At 42.5% G+C, this 23,980-nt stretch overlaps 5 protein-coding genes and 1 long non-coding RNA gene across 11 annotated transcripts in view; 3 read left to right on the top strand and 3 right to left on the bottom strand.

Moving 5' to 3' along the window:
• LOC135350503 (uncharacterized) overlaps window positions 1-12,169 on the top strand; it is a 74,539-nt gene extending 62,370 nt beyond the window's left edge. For 2 of the 4 annotated variants that reach the window (XR_010399167.1, XR_010399168.1), the window contains exons 20-24: window positions 149-372; window positions 812-930; window positions 1,075-1,664; window positions 11,500-11,743; window positions 12,015-12,160. This is a non-coding gene — a long non-coding RNA (uncharacterized LOC135350503). Of the gene's footprint in view, window positions 1-148; window positions 373-811; window positions 931-1,074; window positions 1,665-11,499; window positions 11,744-12,014 lie in introns of all 4 variants that reach the window. The other 2 variants (XR_010399169.1, XR_010399170.1) reach the window with 2 other exon arrangements.
• LOC135350489 (uncharacterized) lies at window positions 3,672-8,148 on the bottom strand. 2 transcript variants are annotated; one of them, XM_064549294.1, is made up of 12 exons: window positions 7,700-8,143; window positions 7,132-7,639; window positions 6,891-7,040; window positions 6,663-6,749; window positions 6,313-6,589; window positions 5,811-6,249; window positions 5,582-5,729; window positions 5,336-5,512; window positions 4,922-5,103; window positions 4,486-4,859; window positions 4,222-4,423; window positions 3,672-4,149 (listed from the first exon to the last, which is right to left on the bottom strand). In XM_064549294.1, exons 7-12 carry the CDS (start codon window positions 5,595-5,597, stop codon window positions 3,817-3,819), a joined length of 1,284 nt encoding a protein of 427 aa, XP_064405364.1. In that variant the 5' UTR covers window positions 5,598-5,729; window positions 5,811-6,249; window positions 6,313-6,589; window positions 6,663-6,749; window positions 6,891-7,040; window positions 7,132-7,639; window positions 7,700-8,143; the 3' UTR covers window positions 3,672-3,816. The 2 variants fall into 2 exon arrangements, with proteins under 2 accessions (XP_064405364.1, XP_064405363.1); XM_064549293.1 differs by having other exon boundaries at window positions 5,336-5,729; window positions 7,700-8,148.
• Window positions 8,393-11,335, bottom strand: LOC135350487 (uncharacterized). The gene has a single exon (XM_064549291.1). It carries the CDS (start codon window positions 11,297-11,299, stop codon window positions 9,791-9,793), a length of 1,509 nt encoding a protein of 502 aa, XP_064405361.1. The 5' UTR covers window positions 11,300-11,335; the 3' UTR covers window positions 8,393-9,790.
• On the bottom strand, window positions 12,111-14,666 carry LOC135350494 (dimethyladenosine transferase 1, mitochondrial-like). 2 transcript variants are annotated; one of them, XM_064549297.1, is made up of 7 exons: window positions 14,506-14,666; window positions 14,248-14,402; window positions 13,959-14,121; window positions 13,487-13,638; window positions 12,994-13,113; window positions 12,677-12,804; window positions 12,111-12,387 (listed from the first exon to the last, which is right to left on the bottom strand). In XM_064549297.1, the coding sequence occupies exons 1-7, from the start codon at window positions 14,615-14,617 to the stop codon at window positions 12,201-12,203; spliced, it is 1,017 nt and encodes a 338-aa protein (XP_064405367.1). In that variant the 5' UTR covers window positions 14,618-14,666; the 3' UTR covers window positions 12,111-12,200. The 2 variants fall into 2 exon arrangements, with proteins under 2 accessions (XP_064405367.1, XP_064405368.1); XM_064549298.1 differs by having other exon boundaries at window positions 12,112-12,387; window positions 13,959-14,070.
• Window positions 14,667-14,669: 3 nt separating this feature from the next.
• Window positions 14,670-17,011, top strand: LOC135350498 (TGF-beta-activated kinase 1 and MAP3K7-binding protein 2-like). Its single transcript, XM_064549303.1, has 7 exons — window positions 14,670-14,902; window positions 15,297-15,639; window positions 15,756-15,799; window positions 15,931-16,038; window positions 16,304-16,397; window positions 16,524-16,562; window positions 16,813-17,011. The coding sequence occupies exons 1-7, from the start codon at window positions 14,783-14,785 to the stop codon at window positions 16,890-16,892; spliced, it is 828 nt and encodes a 275-aa protein (XP_064405373.1). The 5' UTR covers window positions 14,670-14,782; the 3' UTR covers window positions 16,893-17,011.
• A 227-nt stretch (window positions 17,012-17,238) lies between these two features.
• On the top strand, window positions 17,239-23,956 carry LOC135350485 (putative sodium-coupled neutral amino acid transporter 11). The gene is made up of 17 exons (XM_064549289.1): window positions 17,239-17,575; window positions 17,632-17,685; window positions 18,298-18,381; window positions 18,563-18,665; window positions 19,001-19,134; window positions 19,185-19,260; window positions 19,880-19,939; window positions 20,516-20,643; window positions 20,867-20,946; window positions 21,100-21,169; window positions 21,348-21,369; window positions 21,679-21,840; window positions 22,021-22,133; window positions 22,270-22,342; window positions 22,740-22,873; window positions 23,119-23,280; window positions 23,752-23,956. Exons 1-17 carry the CDS (start codon window positions 17,288-17,290, stop codon window positions 23,947-23,949), a joined length of 1,941 nt encoding a protein of 646 aa, XP_064405359.1. The 5' UTR covers window positions 17,239-17,287; the 3' UTR covers window positions 23,950-23,956.
• Window positions 23,957-23,980: the final 24 nt, after the last annotated feature.

The following is a 23,980-nucleotide window of genomic DNA, read 5'->3' on the forward strand; positions in this document are numbered from 1 at the left end:
ATAGGCATTGAAGTTTATTCATGAGTGACTTGTGTATGTTAACAATGAATGCCGTTGTTTAAATCATGTGTTGTTGCTCACCTTTTCATTACAAGTGTGTATCTGTGCATCTTTGTACCCCCATACTGAGCACCCTTCTCCACTACAGGTGATGAGGTCAACAAGAGGATGGACGTGATGGTAGACCTTCGCAAGGCCACCAACCATCCCCTACTCCTGAGACACCACTACACTGACCACACCTACACTGCATGGTGAGGGCCATCCAAAGGAGTCTAGTCACAGAGATGCTGCTCCTAACCTCATGTGAGAAGATATGAGTGTAATGTCCGTTTTTGAGCTGCACAACCTCCGTACCCATGCCATTATAAGGTGTGTGTGGGTGTGGTTGTGGGTGTGTTTATTGTAAGGTCAATGTCTGGGTTTGTGGATTGCAAATTAATGTATTTAGTAGCCAACAGAGGAGATTGGTCACATATCATAGGAATATGCATGCAGGGAGAAAGATATTAGGTATGAGCCAATTGTGATAAATTTGATGTCATCCTCACAACGTATGTACTGTCACTAATTTAATATCGTACTACTCTGGTACTTGTTTAATTTCCGTGATGGTTCCGATTTAAGACTGTTCACATTTGTGTTAACCTGACCTACATGTATTATAGCTGTAGGTACAATCTGTGCATCTGCTGTGAGCATTTCTACACAGCTGCTATAGATCTCATGCACACAGTTGAATCTGTTTACTCAATGCCTCATGCAGTTATGGTCTATCCCTGTGTCCCATGCATGTACAATGTGTGCATAGGTCAGGCTGAGGACAGGATGTTCTTTAGGAAGCTCTCTCTAGACTGTCTTGTACTGGACGAGGGACACATGCTCAAAAACATGAACTCACTGCGATACACACACCTCATGAAAATACAGGTATATATGCTCACAAACATAGTGTGCTTCTGTGTTTACCAGAGACTGTAATAATCTTTTTGTGCCTGTACGTGCATGTAGTGCTTGTGTTAGCTGTACAGTAAATCTCTGTACTGGCCCTGTCATGCTCAAACCTTGTCCCAGTGATCGACTCACACAATCCTGTGATGGTATTGCTACAAGCTAAGAGGAGGCTCCTGCTCACGGGGACTCCACTACAGAACAACCTGCTGGAGCTCATGTCTCTACTCAGTTTGGTTATTCCTTTCGAGCAGTTCTCTGCTCAAATCAAAAAAACCTAGATAGGGTAGGGTGAGCCTCGGTGATTTGATTTGCCCTTGAGTCATTTATATTGGAATTTCAGTGGATGTATTAGATGCATTTTTCCAGTTTACAAAACTAAATTTTGATTTAGCCAAAATAATGTTGCTCTATTCCCCATGCAGTATATATAGTTCACAGTTCTTATACTACACTGCCCCCCCCCCCCCACACACACACATCCCACAAAGAGTGAACAAGCCTTGAGTGCTTACTATACCAGGAGCAAGTGAGACAGGCCAAGCAGATCATGACACCCTTCACACTGCAGAGGCTCAGGTCACAAGTGCTGAGTCAGCTCTCGGCCAAGGTGTCCAGTATACGGAGCATTGTCAGCTAACGGAGACTCAATGGACATTGTACATGCAGGGGCGTGGTGGAGAGGTCACTCAGGGTCAATCAGGGCCGACATGGTGAGTACCTGCAGGGGAATGTTGTGTGTTGGGATATTGTGGTTAGTTTGTTGTGGGTAAGAGAGGCAGTGGGTATGGTTTGATGAGCAGAGATTGCTTCCGTTCACAGTCCTTCAAACATTGTGTTGCTCAATATATTGTATCAGATGCTGCTATTTACTGCATGGGTTTACTGCTCGTTTAGTTGAACAAATGTGGACCTACCATATATATTATATATATAGCTGGTACATATTGAATGGTCGTACAGTTACCAATGTTGTAGGAAGTGCTTATGCCTCAAAGCAGCAACAAACCAAGTGTATAATTATCATATAAAATTTTACACAATACAAAAAACACAATAAAGCACATGCAAAATACTTATTAATGTACAAAAGTAAATATTTCACATTTTCTGTGTGTATCATCCCCACCCACCACCATCAGTTTGTTCTCAGGGAGGGCAGCAGTGGGACATGATGATCGAGGTGTTGAAATTTGAATAATTATATTCCATGATGTCAAGTTGTACTGATATATGTCCTTAGTCTTATCTCTATTGGAGTCCCTCCCACCCACTGCCAGCAGGTGGCCATTGGTGGTAACAAGAGTGGAATAGTAAACTGGCAACGGGGCAATCTTCTCCCATATAGCTGAGCTTGGCTGGGACTGAGTTAGTTGTCTTAATAAGCATTTGTACACTGAATACTTCTCTTGAGCATCCTCAGCTCGTGGGTGTATGTACACATAGTCTCCACAGATTGTTGTTGATGGTTGAGTAGTTGGCACAGGTAGTGAGCTAACAATAGACCATTGCATGTTAGTGGTGTTTAATATTTCGACAGTAGTTAAATTCTTTGAATCGCGTAGTCCCCCAGCCACTACAAAGATGTTGTTAGCGTACACAGCTCCAGGTCCCCACCGTCCAGTTGGTATGGGAGGGAAGTGCTCGACCCATTTGTTGTTAATGTAGCTGTAGAGTTTGTTACTATAAGGTTGTGTGCCTGAATATCCTCCCACAGTTGTGAGCATGTCATCAACACTGACGATAGTAAAATACTTGTGAGAGCAAGGTGGTACCTTGTGCCACTGATGGTTGCTAAACTCATGAACAGTTGTATAGATCCGTATGTATTAAAGCAGAGGAGGTTGAACGCGCGTCATTCAGTGTCACATATCATGTGACACAACTTCAATTGCTGATTGCTCGCGTATGTACGCAGCAAGCCCCCGTGAGATCGCGAGTGGGCATCATGGCAGTTGCAGCTAATGTTGGAGAGCCTGATCTTTGTCAGAGTTGCGGAGAGGACCTTGATGATCATACTCTTCTGTTTATACATACCCGAGGAGAGGTAATTGGCTATACTGTGCCTAGTTTTCCAGTCCTAGAAGTTAAATTTACCCACGTTAAGTACGCAAAGGACGACAGCATGACTAGCTATGATGGATTTATTCGAGAAACTTCTGAGCTAGTGAAGGTGAACACTATGATATCAGTGTGCACTGGCTGTAAGAATAGTTTTTTTATTCCTATGGATGAATTTATGAAGTCAAATGTAGAGCTAGAGCTCAACACTTTCGACAACAAAGTGTTTGTTGTTTGGAATTGGAATCTTCTACCACCAGATATACCACCATCAATGTCTACAACAAATAGTACAGCTGCTGCTGATGATGTCGATCACCAAGGTATTGATGATGTCAATGACCAAGAAGGCGTTGTGTTTAAATGTATTGGATCTGCAAAAGAGGAGCAGTACCAAACGCATCTGCATGGCTGAAGTGAATAGATTACACAGCAAAGGCATACCCGGTACCCATTGAAGTAAGAGTGCTACACGAGGCATTGAATCGGTACGACTCACGTGCCATAGCAGTTCAAGTTTTTCTTGACTCAAAATGGAATCGTATAGGATACCTCGTTAGAGAAGTATTGGAGAGTGTCCACCGAGCGATGCACGAAGACAAAATTGTTTTAGTTAAACTAGATTGGACAAAATTTTTATTGCACTGGCAATCTCCGGGTTGGTATTGTGGAATAAAGATTATAAAAAGAGGAAGATGGGGTGACATTGTACACAAATTTCAGAGCAAAAAGATGTAAAAGTATAACATGATACGCAAACATTAATCACTATATTATTAATTTTATGTATAGTATTGTGTTTTATTATTCTTGCTGTCCATATGAATGTTCATTTGATATTTGAGATGGTGTACATTGATTAGGTAAGGGTGGTAGGTTGATGGCGATATTGTGAAAGGTGGCTCTAACACTTAGACTATTTCTAACAGGAAGAGTTGCTATTCGACAACCATTGCTTAGTGCGAGTTGTTCCCGTCTTGGAGCTCGGAGGGGTTCCTTAGCTTTTACGATAGGTGCATTAAAGCTCGGCAATTCTTCTTCATAATATCGACTATTACTTGTAAAATAATAGAAGAGAAGGTCAGGGTCCATTCTTTTTGTAAACTCTATACAAACTTTCCTCCATCCATAGTATACCTATATAATTATTATAATTATTATGTACATAATATAATTATGCGTGCTGGCGTTGGTATAGATTTGGTGTACCTGCTTCATTGTAACATTTTCTCCAACACAGTTTCTGAGAATACTAAAAAAGCACTCTACATCATCAGATGACGAAGAGCGCGGGTGCTCAGGGGCAATCTTCTGTGCCAGATTGAATAGATATCGCCATTGTCTGGTCTCAATATTTGCTGTCAGGCCAATTAATGTTTCTCTAGTGAAACCTTTAATTCGGTCAATTCGTCTGAAATGCAAAAGTGAACAGCATCTTAATTACAGAATTTATAAATTAATGCCTTGCCTTACCTATTAATTTCAATTGTACTATAGTCTGCAGTGGGATCTGTTGCGGAGAACCAAGGAATTAGGTCTTCGTTGATGAAATCTTTGACATCTTGCAAATATGTTTGTCGAGTTTCCTCTGTTAGACCCCTTTCATCTATTGCTCTTCTCCAGTTTCGAATTACCCGAATATATTTTGCCTCTGCCTCATAATTTTTTCTCTCCATGAATTCCAATACATCTTTACCAAATAAACGTTCTGCATCGATAACAGACTGCTTTCGAACTCCTGTAATTGCCGGATATGTTAGCCTTGTACTAGGGTCATAGAGAGCTTCTAAGAACCGTTCTAATCTCACTCCCTTTACTTTACCCTGCCGTAAGCATGTCGCCATCCTCTGTATATAATTTTCCGAGATGTAATTTATTATATACACTTTAATAAAAGTCATGGTATTACCTTTAGTAGGTGAGCTCCATCTTCTCTATGGCAAATTACATGACCTATGTGCTTGTGAACCTCAGGAACAATCAAATGACAATTGAAGGGGATTCCTTGTCCTACATATTCTTTGATTCGTTTAGAATACTCAAACTGGGCTAAAATTGATCGCATTTTATCGTCTAGGAGTTCCTCTTTGCCTGTTGCAAGAAGTGCACATTATAATACTCAAAAATAGTTACTACAATTGTAATAATAGTAATAGTTACGTCACATTTGTGATGTCATGACTATATAGAGTGCCCATGCATGCATGTGCTAAAAGACAAAGTATAGCCAAGAGTATAGTAGCAAATTAGTTTAGGTGACTCATTATAATTATACTCCTACTCTATACATACAGTACACATGCCTGGATCTATAAGAACAAACCTTCTTTCCACTCTGTAGTGGAATACCCCGGCGGTACAGTTTTTGGTCGAAGGCGTGCAACCACATCTTTCATTGTACACCCTTCTTCCATCCATATATATACTGCAATTTCTCTCAATGTGGTCTCACTGACAGGAGAATTTCTGTGCAATGCTGTAACTTCACCACTGGAGGATACTGACGTGTGTATAATTATGCACACAACATTACAACCAACATTATTATTGCATGTAAGACCCTGCATACCTTTTGGAGTCAACATAATTATTTGTCAAAGTTCCAATGCTAGTCCTGCTATACTTATTTCTCACGTCTGATCGAATTTCGAAAATACTTAGAGGCCTCGTACAACCTTTGGATCTCAAAGTGTTCCACTCCCCATCAGTAACAACACCTGCATTATGCATGTTAGTGTATAATACAGCAGTATTTCTCGGAACTATATAATTATGAGACACACCCTAACACCACTTACCAGCAACCTTCATGCCTTTCTTTGCCATCTGTTCTATAACATCATCAATAATTGAACGTACTTTTTCATCCTTTAGCGTGTTACATGAAAGCATTGAACAGGTAAAGCATATGGCTTCTTAGCTCTCTGTGCTCAGGACTAATCATTACAACCAGAGCATGAGTGGCAACTTGTCGTCTATACTTAATACTTCTTCTGAAAAAAGCTTTTAATTTCATCTTGAACTCTTCAAGCTGTCTAGGAAAATTATCAACGACAATATCGTAATCATTATCTTGTAGCTTTTCCTGCAAAACTGTACTCTCTACTCGTAACTGTCGTCCAGTTTCATTGATAGAACAAAGTTCCTGTGTGTCCCAAGCGAGTTTCATAAGTTCGTTTTCTACATGATGTTTAGCAGCTTGCTTTTCTGAGTAATCCTTAGACACGTTTTGAAGACCTACGGAACATGGTATAATTATATAGAAGTGTCATCACATGCATTTTCTATATTTATTCTTACATTTTGTGATGTGTATTAGATCTTTGAGAAGGAGCTCATCAACTTCTTTCAGTTCAGTTATATAGCAACTTTGAACTATTCCCATGTCATCGTTAAATTTTAGTAACTTCTGATGTTCGTCATACATGATCTTTAAACTGCCATCATTCAAGTCAATATCCCCAGACCATTCACCTCTCATTGATTCTCCTAATCCACAAACTATATCAACCCCGTCAGTTTTAATCCACCACCATGCGTCCGGATGCACACTTGCAGCTTGATCAAGCACTGATTGCTATAAAATTACAATAGTGCATGTATATAGTTATGAATTACACACTGGTAAATAATAATAGTAATTATAATACCTGAATTGATGCATCCAAAGTTATATTGGTTTCAGAAATATCTTTACGCAAGCTTCGCTCAGAAATTGCTGGGATGTTCACCAGCGCCTGCATGCATGAATATAATTATATTGATATAGAAGTCTGAAAAGAAAATAGCATGTACAATAATTACATGTCATGCAGGGTTGGTCACAAATGCAGCTGAACATGGTTTACATAATTATGTGCATGAAAATAACATGCAACCTGCTCGATTATTCGTTGCCGTCCAGTACTATTGTCGTGTACATTGGATGTGCTCCAATAAGGGCCATGGTGCAACTTAGCCCATTGCTGACCGTAATGGCTATACATGGTTTGAAGCCATGACCTATAGTCGACTGGACATGATATAACCTGTGTGCAAATAAAATAATTATTGCAGCTATACAATTATATAGCTATACATGCATATAATTATATCGGTATATACATTTTTCATGATAACCTTATTATGATCTTTTACGGAGAAAAAACTTGCTGCATACTCTACTAAGCCCATTGGCATTCGCTTTACAGGGAAGCAAGAGTCACTCCCGTCTTCTCTCATTGTTCCAATGCCAAGGACAAGATTGTACACAGTATTTTCGCGATTATTTTCGCGTAGATTGATCATGGCAGAAGCTGAGAGTTTGAGAAAGTTATTTGGTACATCCAAACCTATTTCTTTGCAATGTTTTGAAAATAACTTAGGTATCGAATCCATATCAATGGTTTGGTCATCATGCAGTCTCCGTCTCTTTATCGGCATTTGGCAAGTCTCTGCCGTAAGAAGTGGTTGTTTGTACCTCTATACAAATAGTATCTTTCTGTCTGATGTCACACTGAATGCCAACATCTTTAGTAACGACAACTGTTGGTTCATGATCACGGCTTGGTCTTGCAAGAGAAAGCTGCATCAGCCGGTTGTGGAAACTTCTTAATTAGCTTCAGAACTTTGGAACGGCATGACGTGCCTATACAACACAGCGTTAAGATATGCATTGTCAAGTGTGCTTTATAAATAAAGTGAATACCTGAGCGAATCCATGTAGTGCTTGATTTGTTTTTCACGTACCCTGCCACAGTTTCCCAGTATTCAGCTATCTTATGAGTAGGCCATGTACATTTTCCACTCAAAATAATATACTCGACAAGAACCTTTGTTTCTAAATCAGACCAATGACGAATATGTAATTCTTTAAGTTTTTTGGCTGCAGCTATCTGGATTCCCCTGTCAACACTTGTGGCCACAGCTGCTGGTTGATTTGCACCTTGGTCAATAGCAAGCTTTTGCTCTGAACACTGCTGAGCCTGAGAGGCTAATGTTCGAAGAGGAATTCTTTTCTTCTGAGGCCTTGTAGGTGTTAGCAAAGTAGGACTGGAAACATGCCTTGGTCTTTTTCCATTGCCCTCCAGCTCCATCTTCCCACACGCCCGCAATCTATATTCATTATTCACTACACGCAAACAAAATTACTGCTGACTTGGCAGAAAGAAAGTGCTGACATGACTAAAAAAGGATCTGCTAGGATCCCTTTATTAGTTTTTATTTACTGATTCAGTCCGTATCCTAGGTGATGTCCAGTAATTATATTATTTATATCCCGTTGCTACGTTGTTGCCAAGTGCAATATGAAGCATATTGCACTGCTGAAAGTCATATTGCACTGACCGCAAAGTCATATTGCACTGACCACAAAACGCCCCTCTGGCATTTAGACAGACAATTAAATTAAAATTAAATTAATACGCATGAGAAATAACAAGTATCAAAGTATGTCCAGCCATGCAGGAATGAATGTTCAGCACTGCTGGAGTTTCTTCTTGCAACCGTGCAGGTTTTAAAATTGTCCAAGATTTATTTTGTGGAAGATTCTGTGTTCCTAGATCGACCTAGTCCTCGACATCGTGATGCATGTCAATTCTGCTTCACCGTAGCACTAGAAGTGGCTCTTTTTGCTGGGGGCATGAGCTGTTTTGCAGCAGTGTAGAAGCGAGCTTTCTTGGCTTGGTTATGAGGCCGAGCGTAGACCAGCAGCTAGTATTCACTGAGTAGTGGGGTGGGGCTGTTTCTTTGCAGCAGTAAGTGGGGCGGGGCTGTTTTGCAGCACCAGAAGTGGGGTGGGGCTGTTTTGCAGATTTCAGTTAAAACTCCAACAATTTTGTGTCAAGCCATTCGTCGGTCATGCCAATCTTATACGCTGCAGATACTGGCGTCTAGAAGAGAGAAGAGATGGAGCTGTGTCTAGAGTTGTCTCTGTCTTTTTTTGTGCTGTTTATATTGTGTTACTAGGACAGTGTTATGTTGCTATGCCCTCGGGATATAAACTAGTTATAACACGTGCACTCGGGCTGCATGGCATATATTGCACTCAGCCCTCGGGGCTGGCGCCCTCGTGCTTCAGTGCAATATATTCCATACATCCCTTGTGCCCGTGTTATAACTATAACATAATTACTTCCCCCAGGCACTATTCTTACAATCTACTTCCTCAGCAGATTTGAATTGATATGATGCATCTTGACAAAATTTGGTACATTGCACACAATAAAAAAATTCAAAAATGTTGTGTAAGCTTGACAGTATTGAACTGAGCTAGCTGAAGCCTGTAGTCAAATTCTTGCTCTGTGCTTTCTCAGTAGTCAAGGCTGTGGCTCAGAAGTAGAGGATTACAAGTAGACTGTGGTGTTGTTGACAATAACAGACTAGTTCAGAGCTACAGTACAGGTAGGTACGTAGCTAGGCTAGCTACCTACATGTACGTACAAACCTCACAGCTGCATTTAGTGGTGGGCGGGTCTGGTCAAAGTTTATGCATGGCTTCCAGCTAGCTGAACCTAGCTAGCTAGCTCATGTAGCTCCACAGTAGTACTGCTAGTTCTATGCCTGTAACTGTTCTAACTGCATAATTCTGAGGCTGTGAGAGCAAGTTTGACTGTCTCCACTGATGTTCAAATGACTGTTTTGCTGTTTTTGCAGTAAATAAATCAGTTGTTGACTGGTTGCCTAGTAATTATGGTTTATAAACAACCTCAGCCTCGGGCTGTGCCCTCGGCATTGGTTGTTTATAAGCCATAATTACTAGTCAACCAGTCAATAACTATAACATAATTATATTCATCATTTATCTATTACAAAGTATGACGCGCGTCCCTCCTCTGGTATTAAAGTATGCCTTGTCTCCAATCACGGCTGATGATCCATACCCAATACAAACAGGTGGCTCAGGTGGTTTCATTGGTGTAGCTTGCTCATCTTGCAGTGTGACTTGGTGCATTCGAGTTGATAGGTCGTGAATTTCCTCGTTCTTGCTTGCCAACGTTTGTCTCAGTTGAGTGACTTCTCTGTCTCGTTGATCGATGGCTTGTTGGAGGGCAGCAGTGTTCTCCTCACTTGATTGCAACTCTTGATTTAGTCTCCTCAGCTGTCTCTCCCTGGCTTCAGCCTCCTGTTGAATGGTTACTCTGTCTTGTTGAAGAATTTGGTTTTCTTCTGTTGCCCGGCCTAGTCTTGTAGTGAGTTGATGATTTTGCATGTCTTTTGTATGTAACTGCTCATTGTTTTGTGTTATTGTTTTTTGATTTTCTGTTATAATCTCTTGATTTACTTGTAGTTGCTCATCTTTCTCTCTGAGCATCTGGTGCAGATCTTGTTGGGAGCTTTCCTGGTACTGTGGTGTCCTCTTGAGAGCATCTAGTGTTTGGCATAGCTGTTGGGAAGATGGTCGTTCAACATCTCTGTCTTTGAGGCAGTTACGAGCAATCGGAAACAGAGGATGAGTGGGCTCAATCAGGCTCATGTGAGCTTGTCTTCTCTCTATCTCAGGCACTGGAACATTGGCTTGAATTGCTTGGTTCGGAAATCGTGGATCAACCAGTTCTCTTGTTATAAATCGATCTGTTGGCTTTGGAAACTGTCGAGTTGCGGTCTGAACTAGAAGCACACCAAATGAGAAGTTGTCTAGTTTCTCTGTGTACACTGGTGGTTCATTTAATGCCTCGGGAGACATGAAGGCTGGTGTTCCCGGGCATGTGGTCATTGTAGCTAGTCGGGTGACGTTTATGTCCCTGAATTTGGACATTCCGAAATCGGTGACCTTGGCTCGAGTGCCTGCAATCAGTAGAACATTGTTGCTGGTGAGGTCGCGATGTATGATCCCATTAGAGTGGAGAAAGGCAAGTGCTTGAGCTATGTCATAGGAGACGTTGACTTGGATGTGGTAGGGAATGTCTCCAGGTGATGACTCCAGGAAGTGTGTCAGACTCTCGTCCATGAGCTCCATGAGAAGAACTGGTGCATTTGTATCGGGATCGCGATAGGTCCCCAAGTACTGCACAATGTTGGGATGGTTGATACGACTCAGAAATGCACACTCTGTTTCGAATCTTCTAAACGGGTGTCTATGTTCTTTACCAAAATCGGGAACAGTCATCTGCAAGAGCACTGGATAGAGTAGCTTGGCAGCACAGAGTAGCTGGTCACACTTGGCTTTACACACTGCCCCGTAGGAGCCAGTACCAAGGGTAGCATTCTTGAAGAGTTGAACATTTCTAAATACGTACTCTTCTTTATGGTCTTGTCTCTCGGCCATAGCTATTGATATATTATAGCAAACTATGGTTAGGATGTGCATCTTTAATAACTATGGTTTCAAAACCTTATAATTGGTGGCCATTACATAGCAACAAAGCTTTACACAAGAATGTATGGCCATGCATAAAAGGTTGGTGGTGTCAGTAGCTTAGTGTAATTGTTTTTGTGTATAATGTAATTATGTGCATTGTATATGTCTTTGTACTGATAAGTGTTGAACCCCCGGCCTCTCCACTACAGGTGATGAGCTAGGACGGACGTGATGTGGTAGACCTTCGCGGCCACCAACCATCCCCTACTCCTGAGACATCACTATACACTGACCACACCCTACACTGCATGGTGAGGGCCATCCTAAAGGTGTCCAGTCACAGAGATGCCATCCCAATTAACCTGCATGCATGGTGTGGGAGGATATGCATGAGTGCAATGTCCAACTTTGAGCCTGCACAACGCCACAACCTCTACACATGCACTGTACAAGGTGTGTGTGGGCATGTGTGGGTGTTGTGTGTGCGTGTGTGGTCATAATATTTACACTCTGTTTACACAGTATGGGGATTTGCATCTATATATAAAAGGCTTTCAGCTGAGGGTGGTGTTTTCAATTCGTTAATTAGGCCAGATTTTATTTTCATACAATTATAATAATTGTATAGCAACAACAATTTTAGGGCAATACATGTAACTGGTTCCTAGTTACGTACATTTTACTGTTCTTTATATATACGTACTGCTTCCCCTTCATTCTCCAGATGATAATGGACATGACTGGTCTCCTCCCAACCTAACGTTATTGAGTTTAGGTATCACTTAATTAATTGTTATAGTGATTTTGTGAATAGGATAGCTGGTATTATTATCTCAATCCGATTTGCAGTTTTGATAATTTGCATTGTAATTCAGATGCATGATGACGTGTGCTGCATGCACATGCAGTGTCATAATGATGCTACATTGTCAGTGTTCACTAGCTGACTATAAGCTGAAGTCAGTGCCCCAAACTGCTCTATAGTGAGTGCCTGTGGTCTCAGTGTCTCCTCCACACCACTGAGTCTAAACAACTCCTCCACTAGCCCCTCTCTCTGTGCCTTGGTCTGACCACCCTTCTCCTCCGGGAATAGCAACCTGTACAATTAATAGTACACAAATTGATGATAATTGTAGACTGAGGCTTGGCAGTCATTGAACCTATAGCTGTCTATAAGCTTTCATATCCATGGAATTCAAGTAAATGGTAGCTGAAATTAAGGAGTCCCCGATCACGAACCATTGATTACTATTAATACTGCTAGAGATAAAGACCTAAAGAACCATTGTGAGAACCTATTAATTGGCTAGAATTACATAAATGCAGTGCATCCAGTCTAGAGAGTAGTATATATAAGCACTGATGATAATCATAGTACTGACTCACGTTGCTCCCCTCCTAATGTACTTGCGTCGATACTGGAAGAGAGCTTTGACCACCTTCTCTAGAGTGGAGTAGTCGACAGTTATCCGAGGAGTCACTAGGGGGGTCAGCTTCAACACCACCGCATCCACCTACAAGAGAGAGGGGAGCATTAGGAACTATACATAATCAGCTATTAATGTGTAAGGAGGTTCCAAAAAAATACGTACATGTGTGTATATGATGGGATTCACTTAAAATATACAGAAAACAGCTTGCATCAAAATGAGTGTACCATTGCCACTCAACGTGTAAGCTGTACTCTGAGTATACGCTATAACCTTTGGTGGTGGTGTGAACGCTTTCCCACGAATCTTGAAGCCCCACTTGACGTGACAGAGGTGTTGGGTCATCACAGAGAGTCTGCTTCGCTGGGGGTCGTTGGGTGGAGCCATGATCCTCTACAGTGCGTGTGGGAGGGGAGGGGTACAGGGTTAGGGATGGTTTGGAAAGCGATCGAGCTATTTCAAATACCGTATTACTACAATGTTTTGCGAGCATCAAACATATGCGAACTTTGCGAGGGATGATTAATTCGCAACAATAAAAATCGCAAAACCTACTAGTAAATGCCCACGATCCTTGCCAGAACGCAATAGTTAGATCGCAAAGGGTCAAATTTTCTGTTGATTTGGCTCATTCGCAAAGGTTTTTCACCAGCAAAATATTCTAGTAATACGGTAGCATTTTGTGTTAATCATGCCATTTAAAAGAATTATATGTAAGACTTAATACATTTACAAGTTAATATACTGATCATGAAATTACACGTACCTCTGCGACTTCTTTCTGGAAGGTGAGTGTGAGTTGTGTGCGACCGAGGCTGAAGGGACCTGTTCTGGTGGCCATTAGAGAGAGCCACTTCAGGAGGAGAGGGATGGACACGTTGAAAGGTAGGTTACCCATTAGATGGAAATTAGGCGGATCTGTGGGTGAAATAATCAGTACTGTTGAGGACTGACCCCAATAAACATTTTGTTGCTCACACTATTGACCACCTCTCTATTGAGAACACTCAGAACTGTCCTTACAATGCTCACACTATTGACCTCCCTAAAGAGATACCTCTCTATTGAGACCACTCAGAACTGTCCCTACAATGCTCACACTATTGACCTCCCTAAAGAGACCACCTCTCTATTGAGAACACTCAAAACTATCCCTATACAATGCTCACACTATTCCCTTATACCACTACAATGCTCTAGCTGCAACTGAACCACACCATTACCCCACCATTACTCACCCCCCTCCCAGGACTTGCCCTCCACAAACGATGCACAGCTCTCCTCAATGTTGAAGTCCAGAGCATCTCCATACACCACTTTGAGGCGATCCTCACTTGCCTCACTTAACAGCTGCACAGTAGAGTACAGTTTAAAAGCTGGTAAACATTGTCCAGTGTCGTACTAGCTGTGTAAAAGGAGTTGGTGTATACTGAATCATTTGCAAAGATTATTGACTGTTAAATCATGCTGGAGAAAAATTCCATGCAGGTAATTATACCAATAATATAATTATATCCATTTCCTCACCTCCAATGAAGGTAAAAATCGTCTGTCCCTCTCCACTGCAATGAGATGTGCAGCACCAGCGTTGAGGATGGAGCGTGTCAGAGACCCGGGGCCGGGGCCCACCTCACACACACAGCATGACGACAGGTCACCACCTGCCACTCGAACCAAACGCTCTGGAATTTTTGACAATATACATGCAGTGAATGTAGCGAAATGCTCATTTCGGACGCTAAATTTTGCGATCTGCATGCAGTTATGGCTGCTAGAATAATTCACCAGTGATGTTAAGGTCGAGTAGGAAGTTCTGACTGAGCTGGGAGCGTGCAGAGAGTCCATAGAGTCTGATAATGTCTGCAATAGTGGGGAGAGGAGGTAACCGTCTAGCCATGCTGGATGCGACTATGTGCCGTGACGATCTTTACCAAACACAACTAGGGTTTCTTTTTTTATTCACCTTTGAACCTAACTTTAGTGTTTCAGAAGTTTATATCACATGAACAGTACAGTGAAGCTAGCTAGCTAGTCCCTGCACAAGTTAAAAGGGAGAAGATCTATGTGCACAGTGGCTGATCCCAGTGCAGGAGTGCCGTACATGTCGGAGGAAGCAGTGAGAGAGCTGTGTAAGAGACTACCATACGTCTCAGAGACAGTCATTAGACATTTTCTCTCGAAGGTAAGATACTTAGATGGATTCATGTTGTTATCTATAAGTGCTAGCCAGCTATAGATGGTGTTTACAAAAGCTTTGAACTAGCCCTACCTGAAATGTGTAAACAAAAGCCATACCTGGACCCTATCAGGGTTTCATAAAGTTGAATTAGAGGGGGAAATATTAAAGGCATGCGGAGTGTGTCACCGGCTAGGGGAACCCAAGGGCATGTCCCTCCCATGGAAATGTTTGTTAGGTGAATTTTGGTGGGTTTTGTCATATACAACTAGCAGAATGCAACTTTTAGGAGGAGGGCCCAGGGAGGAATTTAAGCCAAGGGGGGTGTCCCCGCTGCTGTATGGCACCCTGCCTATCTCCACATGGTTTAAGCCGCATATATGTCTCCCTTTCTTCACAGAGTGGCAGTGTTGAGGAGTGTTATGAACAGTTGAAGAACTCAGTCACAGACTACGGTGAACCTATCTCTCCACAGGACAGATACACTATGGCCTATCCTAACCACACCAACGACCCCACCTCCAATAACCCTACTCTTCGCACTCACACTAGCTACCCCCCAAACACCACCCCCTCTCACGATCACTACAGAGCACAGCATTCTGATAGCTCTGTAGACACACAGTGGGAGAGGGAAGGGACGCCACATAGACCACCCTCCTCTCCAAGAACGAGGCATCGGACTTCTGGAACCGAGGCTCCTGTTTTCTTTGATGATGGGGCGAGGACAACCTCGTTAGTGGGTATGTGCATACTGCATTAAATCTAAGTTAGGTATTGAGTGTATATTGTGTAGTTTTGATGGTACTCCTTTGCCCGTGCGTGTACAGTACCCAAAAATTTGCTTACACATTCACAGAGCTTATAACAGCACAGAAAGAGGCTGTCGAGGACATTCAAAAGGTAAACACTAAAAAGAGAATTTGATTATGCTGACTGATTAACTTGTGCTCTCTCCTGTATGTATTAATCTTGTGTGTGTGTCTGCGTATATCACCACTGTTTGACCCCTCCCCCCCTCCTTCCCTCATTAGCTAAGAGACTTCCATGTGGGTGAGCTAAGCAAACTGAAAGATGAGACTCAACACACAAAGGAGGAACTGTCAGACTTGAGGCTCAAGGTCTCCATAGAGGGATCCACGGTGAGGGCTAGTCACACATATGTTACCACACTAGCCCGATTTCTTTACTTCATTGTTTGCAAATCATTCCTTATACTAATACTCTTGATTTACTAGATACCTACGTAGGTTGTGCATGCCCCATAAGGCATTTGTGTTTGTTAGCAGCTGATCAATAAGTTGTTTCCCAAAAGCCTATCGTACATGTTAGCTAAGGGTGAGTATTTGCTATGAAATGATGCCTGCCTAAACCGTGTGCCCCCCCCCCCCCACCCACACACCACAGCGAGATTCTCTGGCCAACACACAGGACCTCATCACAACTATAAGGATTGATATTAACGAGAAGAAAAAGAAAATTGCCATGTGGAAATCACAAGGTGAGCAGCTAAAAATAGTATTACTAGCTTAGCTAAGGGCTTCTTTTTTGTTATGCTCTTATAGTAAACCAACACCTTCCTCTCCATTCATCAGTCTATCAATATTTTTTTGTTCCCTCATTTCAGTGGAGATGAAGACTGCTAGAGATGTGTACACAGATGAAGGTGAGTGTATATACGTGGAGGGTGAGGGCAGCCATTGACTAGTAGGAGTGTATCAAACCTGGAGTGCATACAAATCACTAATGCTTAAATGCTGGTACTAGATTATGTTTCCAAGAGTTTGTCGATAATTATGTGCGTGGTGATACAATATTTACATGTATTGTAGCTTCACATTTGCATTTTATATACCCACCACTCCAGCCTCGTATATAAATAATTAAGCATACTACCCCTCTCCCCTGTATTGCAGGTGTCCGATGGCAGTGCAGTGTGTGTGGATTCCTCAACCACCCTCTCCTGCCTACCTGTGAGCACTGCTCAAGAAGATGAACACTCCAGTAGTCCGTGTGTGCCTGTGTGTGTCACTGTGTGTGTGTGTGCCTCTCATTTTAGTATTATTGAATTTTGTGCACTTTATTAGCCATGCAAAAATAAAATAGTCATTCTGACGGCTTAAATTTATACAGTACATGTAATGCAGTAGCGTAATATATAGCGGGAAATATTCGTGAGGTGCAAAATGTTCGTCGAGCCAAATTAATAGCAAAAATTTCCTGCTACCCCAGTGTCAGCCCCCCGGGTTACACCCCCAGGGCCTATACATTTAAAAATCTAGGCCCGGGGGCTAACATTTTATGACAAGACAATTCGGTATGAAGCTGAAAAGGGGGTGAAACCAGCCACACATATTTGGGCGTGGCCCAACAAGATGCAGAGCTGAAGCGATGAGTTTGCCAAAAGAAGTGACAGCAACCGCCATACCGGTATGGCTGGCGCCTGGGGGCAGTGCAGCAGATAATGACCCCAGAACAAGTTTGCTAAAGGTTGAAGAATCAGTTGGTGTGCCACCAGCCACCACAGGGAGAACTCTGTACACACTCAGTAAAGAAACTGTTAGGGCTGAAGTGATGGACTCTGAAGCAGATGATGACCCCAGTAAGCGTTTGCTAGAGTGTGAAGAATCAGTTGATACATTCACAACTCCTGGGCCTAGGGACAAGAATCTGAACAAGGTGGGGCCGGCCGGGGGAAATTGACCTGTATTAAAATAGTAATTTCCACTCTACAGTCTGTGAATGATGAGTCTGTGAGGTATACAGTCTCTCAATCGGGTGCTAAAGATGTGAGTAGAACCTATTGAACAGTATCCCTAAAGCTAGTATGCACAGAATTACTATCACTACCACTATTACCACTATTCTATTGAACAGTGTCCCTAGTGTACACACAAGCCTCGCCGTACCCTCCCCCTCTCTCTCCCTCACCCTCACCCTCCTCCCTCACCTTCCCCTTCTCTCTCCCTCCCCCTCCCTCCCCCTCCCTCCCCCCCTCTCTCTCTCTCTCTCTCTCTCTCTCTCTCTCCCTCCCTCCCTCCCTCCCTCCCTCCCTCTCCCTCCCTCCCCTCCCTCCCTCCCTCCCTCCCTCCCTCCCTCTCTCTCTCTCTCTCTCTCTCTCTCTCTCTCTCTCTCTCTCTCTCTCTCTCTCTCTCTCTCTCTCTCTCTCTCTCTCTCTCTCTCTCTCTCTCTCTCTCTCTCTCTCTCTCTCTCTCTCTCTCTCTCTCTCTCTCTCTCTCTCTCTCTCTCTCTCTCTCTCTCTCTCTCCCTCCCTCTCCCTCTCTCTCTCCCTCCCTCTCCCTCACCCTCCCCCTCTCTCTCCTTCACCCTCCCTCACCCTCCCCATCCTTATCCTATCCTCCCTCACCCTCTCCTCCCTCACCCTCTCTCCCCATTCCCAGGGTGAAGTGAGGTTCCTGCCAGGTCAGGACAATGAGTCAGAGAATGATGAGGGTGGTGACAAAGAGGCTCTTATATCCAGTCAGGTGAGGTAGTCAATAGCTGCAGCTACAGGTCTTAGTGCTTCTATCTGATACGTCGTGTGTCACATTTTAACTATAATTATATGTATACAATGTAGTATTGTGTGCAGTGATTTGGTCATTAAGAATGTCAATTTCAGTACTCTAAATGTCCTGATAATAATCAATAATTGTGTCCACGTAGGATGCTGATACCATGGTTACACAAGACTCTAGTAAGAATACCAGCACTGTAGCAGGTGCCAGCTTCAACTTTATCAACTCCATCATTGGATCAGGCATTATAGGTAAGCCATTCACTGTACACCGATGGCATTATGGGTAAGCCATTCACTGTACATCGATGGAATTATGGGTAAGCCATTCACTGTACGTTCATCCCACATCGCCAGTTCTGCTTACCAAAAATGGCCCACTAGGACCTTCGATAATAGACCCTCTGATAGTATACCGTATAGCAGGTTATTTTCGTATGGTGGTGTTTTTCGTATCAGTAGTAGTACATGTACGTTGATTTTTTGAGAAAATCCTCATAAGATCTGATTCCCCATAAGCCTTTACTACACTTAGTATTATATATCTGATAGAGGGCGGCTATAATAGAGTCCACCACCCCCTCCAGGTATACCGTCGGCTCTAATGCAGTCAGGGTTTGCTGTGGGTATCATACTGCTGGTTGTCATGGCAATCATCACAGACTACACTGTGATTCTGCTCATTAAGAATGGACGCCTAGCCAAAAAATACACCTATCAGGTTTGTAAAATAATTATGTACGTTTGCAATATTATATATTCACTGTACAGGACATGGTGACCAAGGCTTTTGGTCGTCCTGGTTACGTACTCCTTACTCTGGTGCAACTTCTATTCCCATTCTTTGGTGAGAGCTAAACTTTTCTAGAATGCTTACGATAATTATTTGATGTATACCACTGGTCCACACAAAACTGAGGTCTTGACTGTAGTGCAGTCATGTAGGTAGTTAACGCAATGCCCCTGCTATACATTATGGGACAGTTACTGAATTTCATAACGACAACTGGTTTTGCCCACTGTCGTGTGTTATTATATTTTCTCTTGTACGGACTCCCCTTTGGTTGTCCATTCCAAAAATTATTGTTTGACAGTGGTGGACAGCCACACTTTCATGTTTTGGAAGCTGCTGTGCTCTTGTTTTATAGCACCATCTTGTCTGACTTATTTGTGGTGTGCACCAAATATGTGATAATACCATAATCATGTGCTTCTAGAATAGACTTCAGATTCCAAACCAACTGGTTCACCAGTCCACCATTAACTGATTGCCATTAACTACAGCATACTATCCAACCCTCTGTGTGTGTTGTTGTGTTCATTTGCTACGAACTCCCCTATGGTTGTCCATTCCATAAATTGTTGAATTTAGATCATCAGAACTCTAGTGCTAGCTCCCTCTCTATATAGAACATGAGTACAAATTAACAGTGTGTACTTTATTTCTTTGTTTCTTACCCATACAGCTATGACTGCCTACATAGTCATCGTCGGCGATAGCTTTACAAGAATTTTGACCAGAATTTGTGAGTTTGATAATGTCCTTTCAAATGAGATTTTTCTGCCCTCTACCTTCAAAGTGTTAGTACAATCTTGTATAAAATGTGAAGTTCAGCCCTAACCTCATTATACATGTATCGTACATTACGTATGATCTGGTTAATAAGCGCACATCAACTAATAGGCGCATACTGGTTAGCAGACCAAGAGCCTTGATAGAAGGCGCATGGTTTTCTGCACAGTTCTCTGCCCAACAACTGATCTCCACACTTCTTTATAAATGTTAAGTCTCTTTCACTACCGGTAGTTGTGTTACTGCTGTCAGATATAACTATAGACCTCTTGCAGACAAACGATTGAGCTAGCTAATGGAGATTTGCTTCTTGAAATGTCATGGGCGTGGTTAATCTCTATAAGCGCATCTGGATAATAGGTGCATAGAGACCTGCTCTTTTCCTATAGGCGCATGCGCTTACTAACCAGATTATACGGTATGTCATGTTAAACTCTACCTCATCCATGCACACACACACACACACACACACACACACACACACACACACACACACACACACACACACACACACACACTACACACACAGTTGATGTGGCGGGCAGTGAGGTACCTGCAGTGTTTGCAGACCCGAATGACATCCTGATCAAAGTGATTGCTGTGCTGGTAATCATGACTCCCATCTCTCTGCTTAGAAACATCTCAAAACTAGAGAAGGTCCGTCAAGTACATGTACATGTACATGCTTGTCACATGGAATTAGTTCTTACCAATATTGTATACACACTGTATCTAGATATCAAGATCACACACACACGCACGCACGCACACACGCACGCACACACACACAGACACATGCACACTGTATTTCTGAAGAGTCCCATAGTCCATGCACTGCAGTCTTCCCAATGTGATTCGCATAAACTGTCATTTTCTGCAGCTCTCATTATTTGCCATCCTGTGTATTGTCTTCATCGTGTGTGTGACAGTGTACGAAGTGTTCCACCTCTACTGCCCAGTGTAAGCATCTCTCTCTTCTCTCCCTCTTTCTCTCTCTCTCTCCCTCTCTCCCTCTCTTCCTCTCTCTCTCTCTCTCTCCCTCTCTCTCTCTCTCCCTCTCTCCAGTGTAAGTTGTTTCTCATTCTCTCCCACTAACAATCCCTGATCCCTCAGGCGTTGCTTTGAGCCCACCTGTTGTGACACACCCATCACCTCATGGATTGGTAACAAGGACGTAACACAGGTGACCTACAGTTATACTTATTTCTATATAGCTCTAAGCACATTTGTTGTGACCATATACCTGCTTACAGTAGACTAGCCAACCCTCTGTACTTAGCGTGTATTTACTGTGTACACAGGTATGTATAATTTATAAATTGTAGTAACTGTTTCTTACATGTACTTTTTCTTCACTGCAGACCATTGGGATTATGGCTGGAGGTGAGTTTTGCATAACAAAAGAGTGTTGCTAATGTACTATGGTAGCTACTGTTTCTAATGTGCTTACACCAGTGCCCTAAATAGTGGTGGTGTTTCTTTCATTCTACACTTCCTACTAACCCCATTCCCAGTTCTCAAGGCTACAGTAGGTACGCTAACATTAATGTGGCCCTTCTTTCATTTCAAGTTTATAGACTAGTCGAGTTTATAGACTAGTGCTTGTGCTGGCGAATGGGAATTTTTATACAACCCTTGTGAAGTGATTGTATGCCTGCCAACATGCCCCTCCCCCTCTCCCCTCGTACCCAGCTTTTGTATGCCACCACAACACGTACCTGATCTATGGTTCCCTCAAGAATCCATCATTAGCAGCCTTCAAGAAGGTGTCCCACATCTCCGTCTCTGTCAGTTTCTTGTTCTGCTTTGTGCTCGGATTTAGTGGCTTCTTCACCTTCCTTAACTTCACACAAGGTGGGCGCGTGTCCTCTGTGACCTCTGTGTGTGTGTATGTGTGTGTGTATCGTTGTTGTAACTGTCATCCTGTAATGTAGCAAAGCTTCATTTATTGAGTACAGTACGTATGATACTTTATGCACAATAATTATCATAATTATACCTTTTTGTGATCTGTATGTGTCACATGATTCTCAGGTGATCTCCTCAACAACTATTGCAGTGGTGATGATGTTGCTAATGCTGCTCGCTTTTTCTACAGTTGTGTGGTCATCCTCACATACCCCATAGAGTGCTTCGTGGCACGAGAGGTATATTAGAGGGGGTGGGGCTTGTACTGTTACCATGGTATCCTTTAGTGGCATCTCCTGGTGTTGAAGTGTTATTATAGCAAAGAGATTGTCATAATTATATCATGATAGTTGTGTTTCCCTTACCTCCATACAGGTGTTGGAGATTGCCCTCTCTAATCTCCCTCGCATTCCATTGTCCAGTATATCTCATTCTCTCATCAGAAATTGTTGGTTTCTAGTAGCCATACACAAACATGCGTGTGTGCACGTACATGTAGCGTTAAAATTAGTAGCCATACACAAACATGCGTGTGTGCACGTACATGTAGCGTTAAAATTAATAGAGCATATTTGAATGACCATAAAGTTGGTTACGTTGTTCCAGTAACATATTTTATGATTTTAAAGCTTATAGAGAGGCCCCCCCCATCCATCGTCTTTTTTAAATTAGGCCTGGTTCAAATTTGAAGTTTGAGCATACAATCTGAACAGGCTCCTAGCTTCTAAGCTTTCAGAATTTGAACATTAGAATTCTAATTACAGAGCCGATTCTAGTACTTAAAAAGATCACTGTATGATAATAATTATGGAATTGTTTTGCCCCCCCCCCCCCCCCCCTCCCAGCACTGGTCAAGATCTTGCAAGCTCTGCGACGTAATTCTCTGACCAGACACATTGTCATTACTCTAGCTCTCATTCTGAGCACCCTCGCTATCGCCATAACAACCAATGACTTGGGTGTTGTCTTAGCCTTCAATGTGAGTTAGTGTGTACTGCATGTGATAGCACTTTATGATTCTCTTCTCTTGATTCTCTTCTCTTCTCCTAAATTGAGAATGTGTTCAATTTTTGGTGATCGTCGTGTATATTGTAGGACAGTACTTTAGCTGAGCACTTAATTATAAATCGTTTGTATTGTCTGCATGGTAATAGGGTTGGTTTAGGGTTTAGTTAGCAACACTGTACTATATTGTATTTCTCCTCCCACACACACACCACGCAGGGTTGCCTCACTGCTATTCCCCTAGCCTTCATCTTCCCCACTGCCTCCTTTCTGAAGCTTTCAACGGATAAGTGGTATTCTCGTAGCAAAATAGTGGCTCTGGTCGTCATGGTGATAGGAGTGTTAGTCATGATCATTGGGACCATACAGGCCATTATTGCGGTAGGTGTGTAGAGTAGGGTATGTGATTAGGGTAGGGCATGTGATTAGGGTATAGAGTGTGTGATTAGGGTATAGGGTGTATGTGTGATTAGGGTATAGGGTGTGTGATTAGGGTATAGGGTGTATGTGATATTATGGGTATAGGGTGTGTGATATTATGGGTATAGGGTGTATGTGTGATTAGGGTATAGGGTGTGTGATTATGGGTATAGGGTGTGTGATTATGGGTATAGGGTGTATGATATTATGGGTATAGGGTGTGTGATTATGGGTATAGGGTGTATGTGTGATTAGGGTATAGGGTGTGTGATTAGGGTATAGGGTGTATGTGTGATTATGGGTATAGGGTGTTAATGTGTACGTTATAATTCCCTAGAATTCTCTAGTAGAGGGCATACACCAGCTTACATCAGGTTTAGCTAGTACGTGTTCTGTACTCATGTGCCCCCCCCGGCCCTCCTCTTCCTCCAGGTGGTTGAGAGTTACTCTGACCCGACTGAATTTGATCCTGGCTATTGTCTCATGGCCACCAATACAGCAGCTGACACTTGCTGTAGTCTGTACAACGCCACTGAGGGGTTCACTCTAAACTTTGACCTCTGTCATTGCAAACAATTATGTACCAATCAAACAATTCTAGAACAGCTCTCGGAGGGTTATTGTACTTAATAAGTACTAAATGTAGCTACCACTGCTTTAT

This window comes from Halichondria panicea, chromosome 16 (assembly GCF_963675165.1).
Source record: "Halichondria panicea chromosome 16, odHalPani1.1, whole genome shotgun sequence".
Classification (NCBI taxonomy): Eukaryota; Metazoa; Porifera; class Demospongiae; order Suberitida; family Halichondriidae; genus Halichondria; species Halichondria panicea.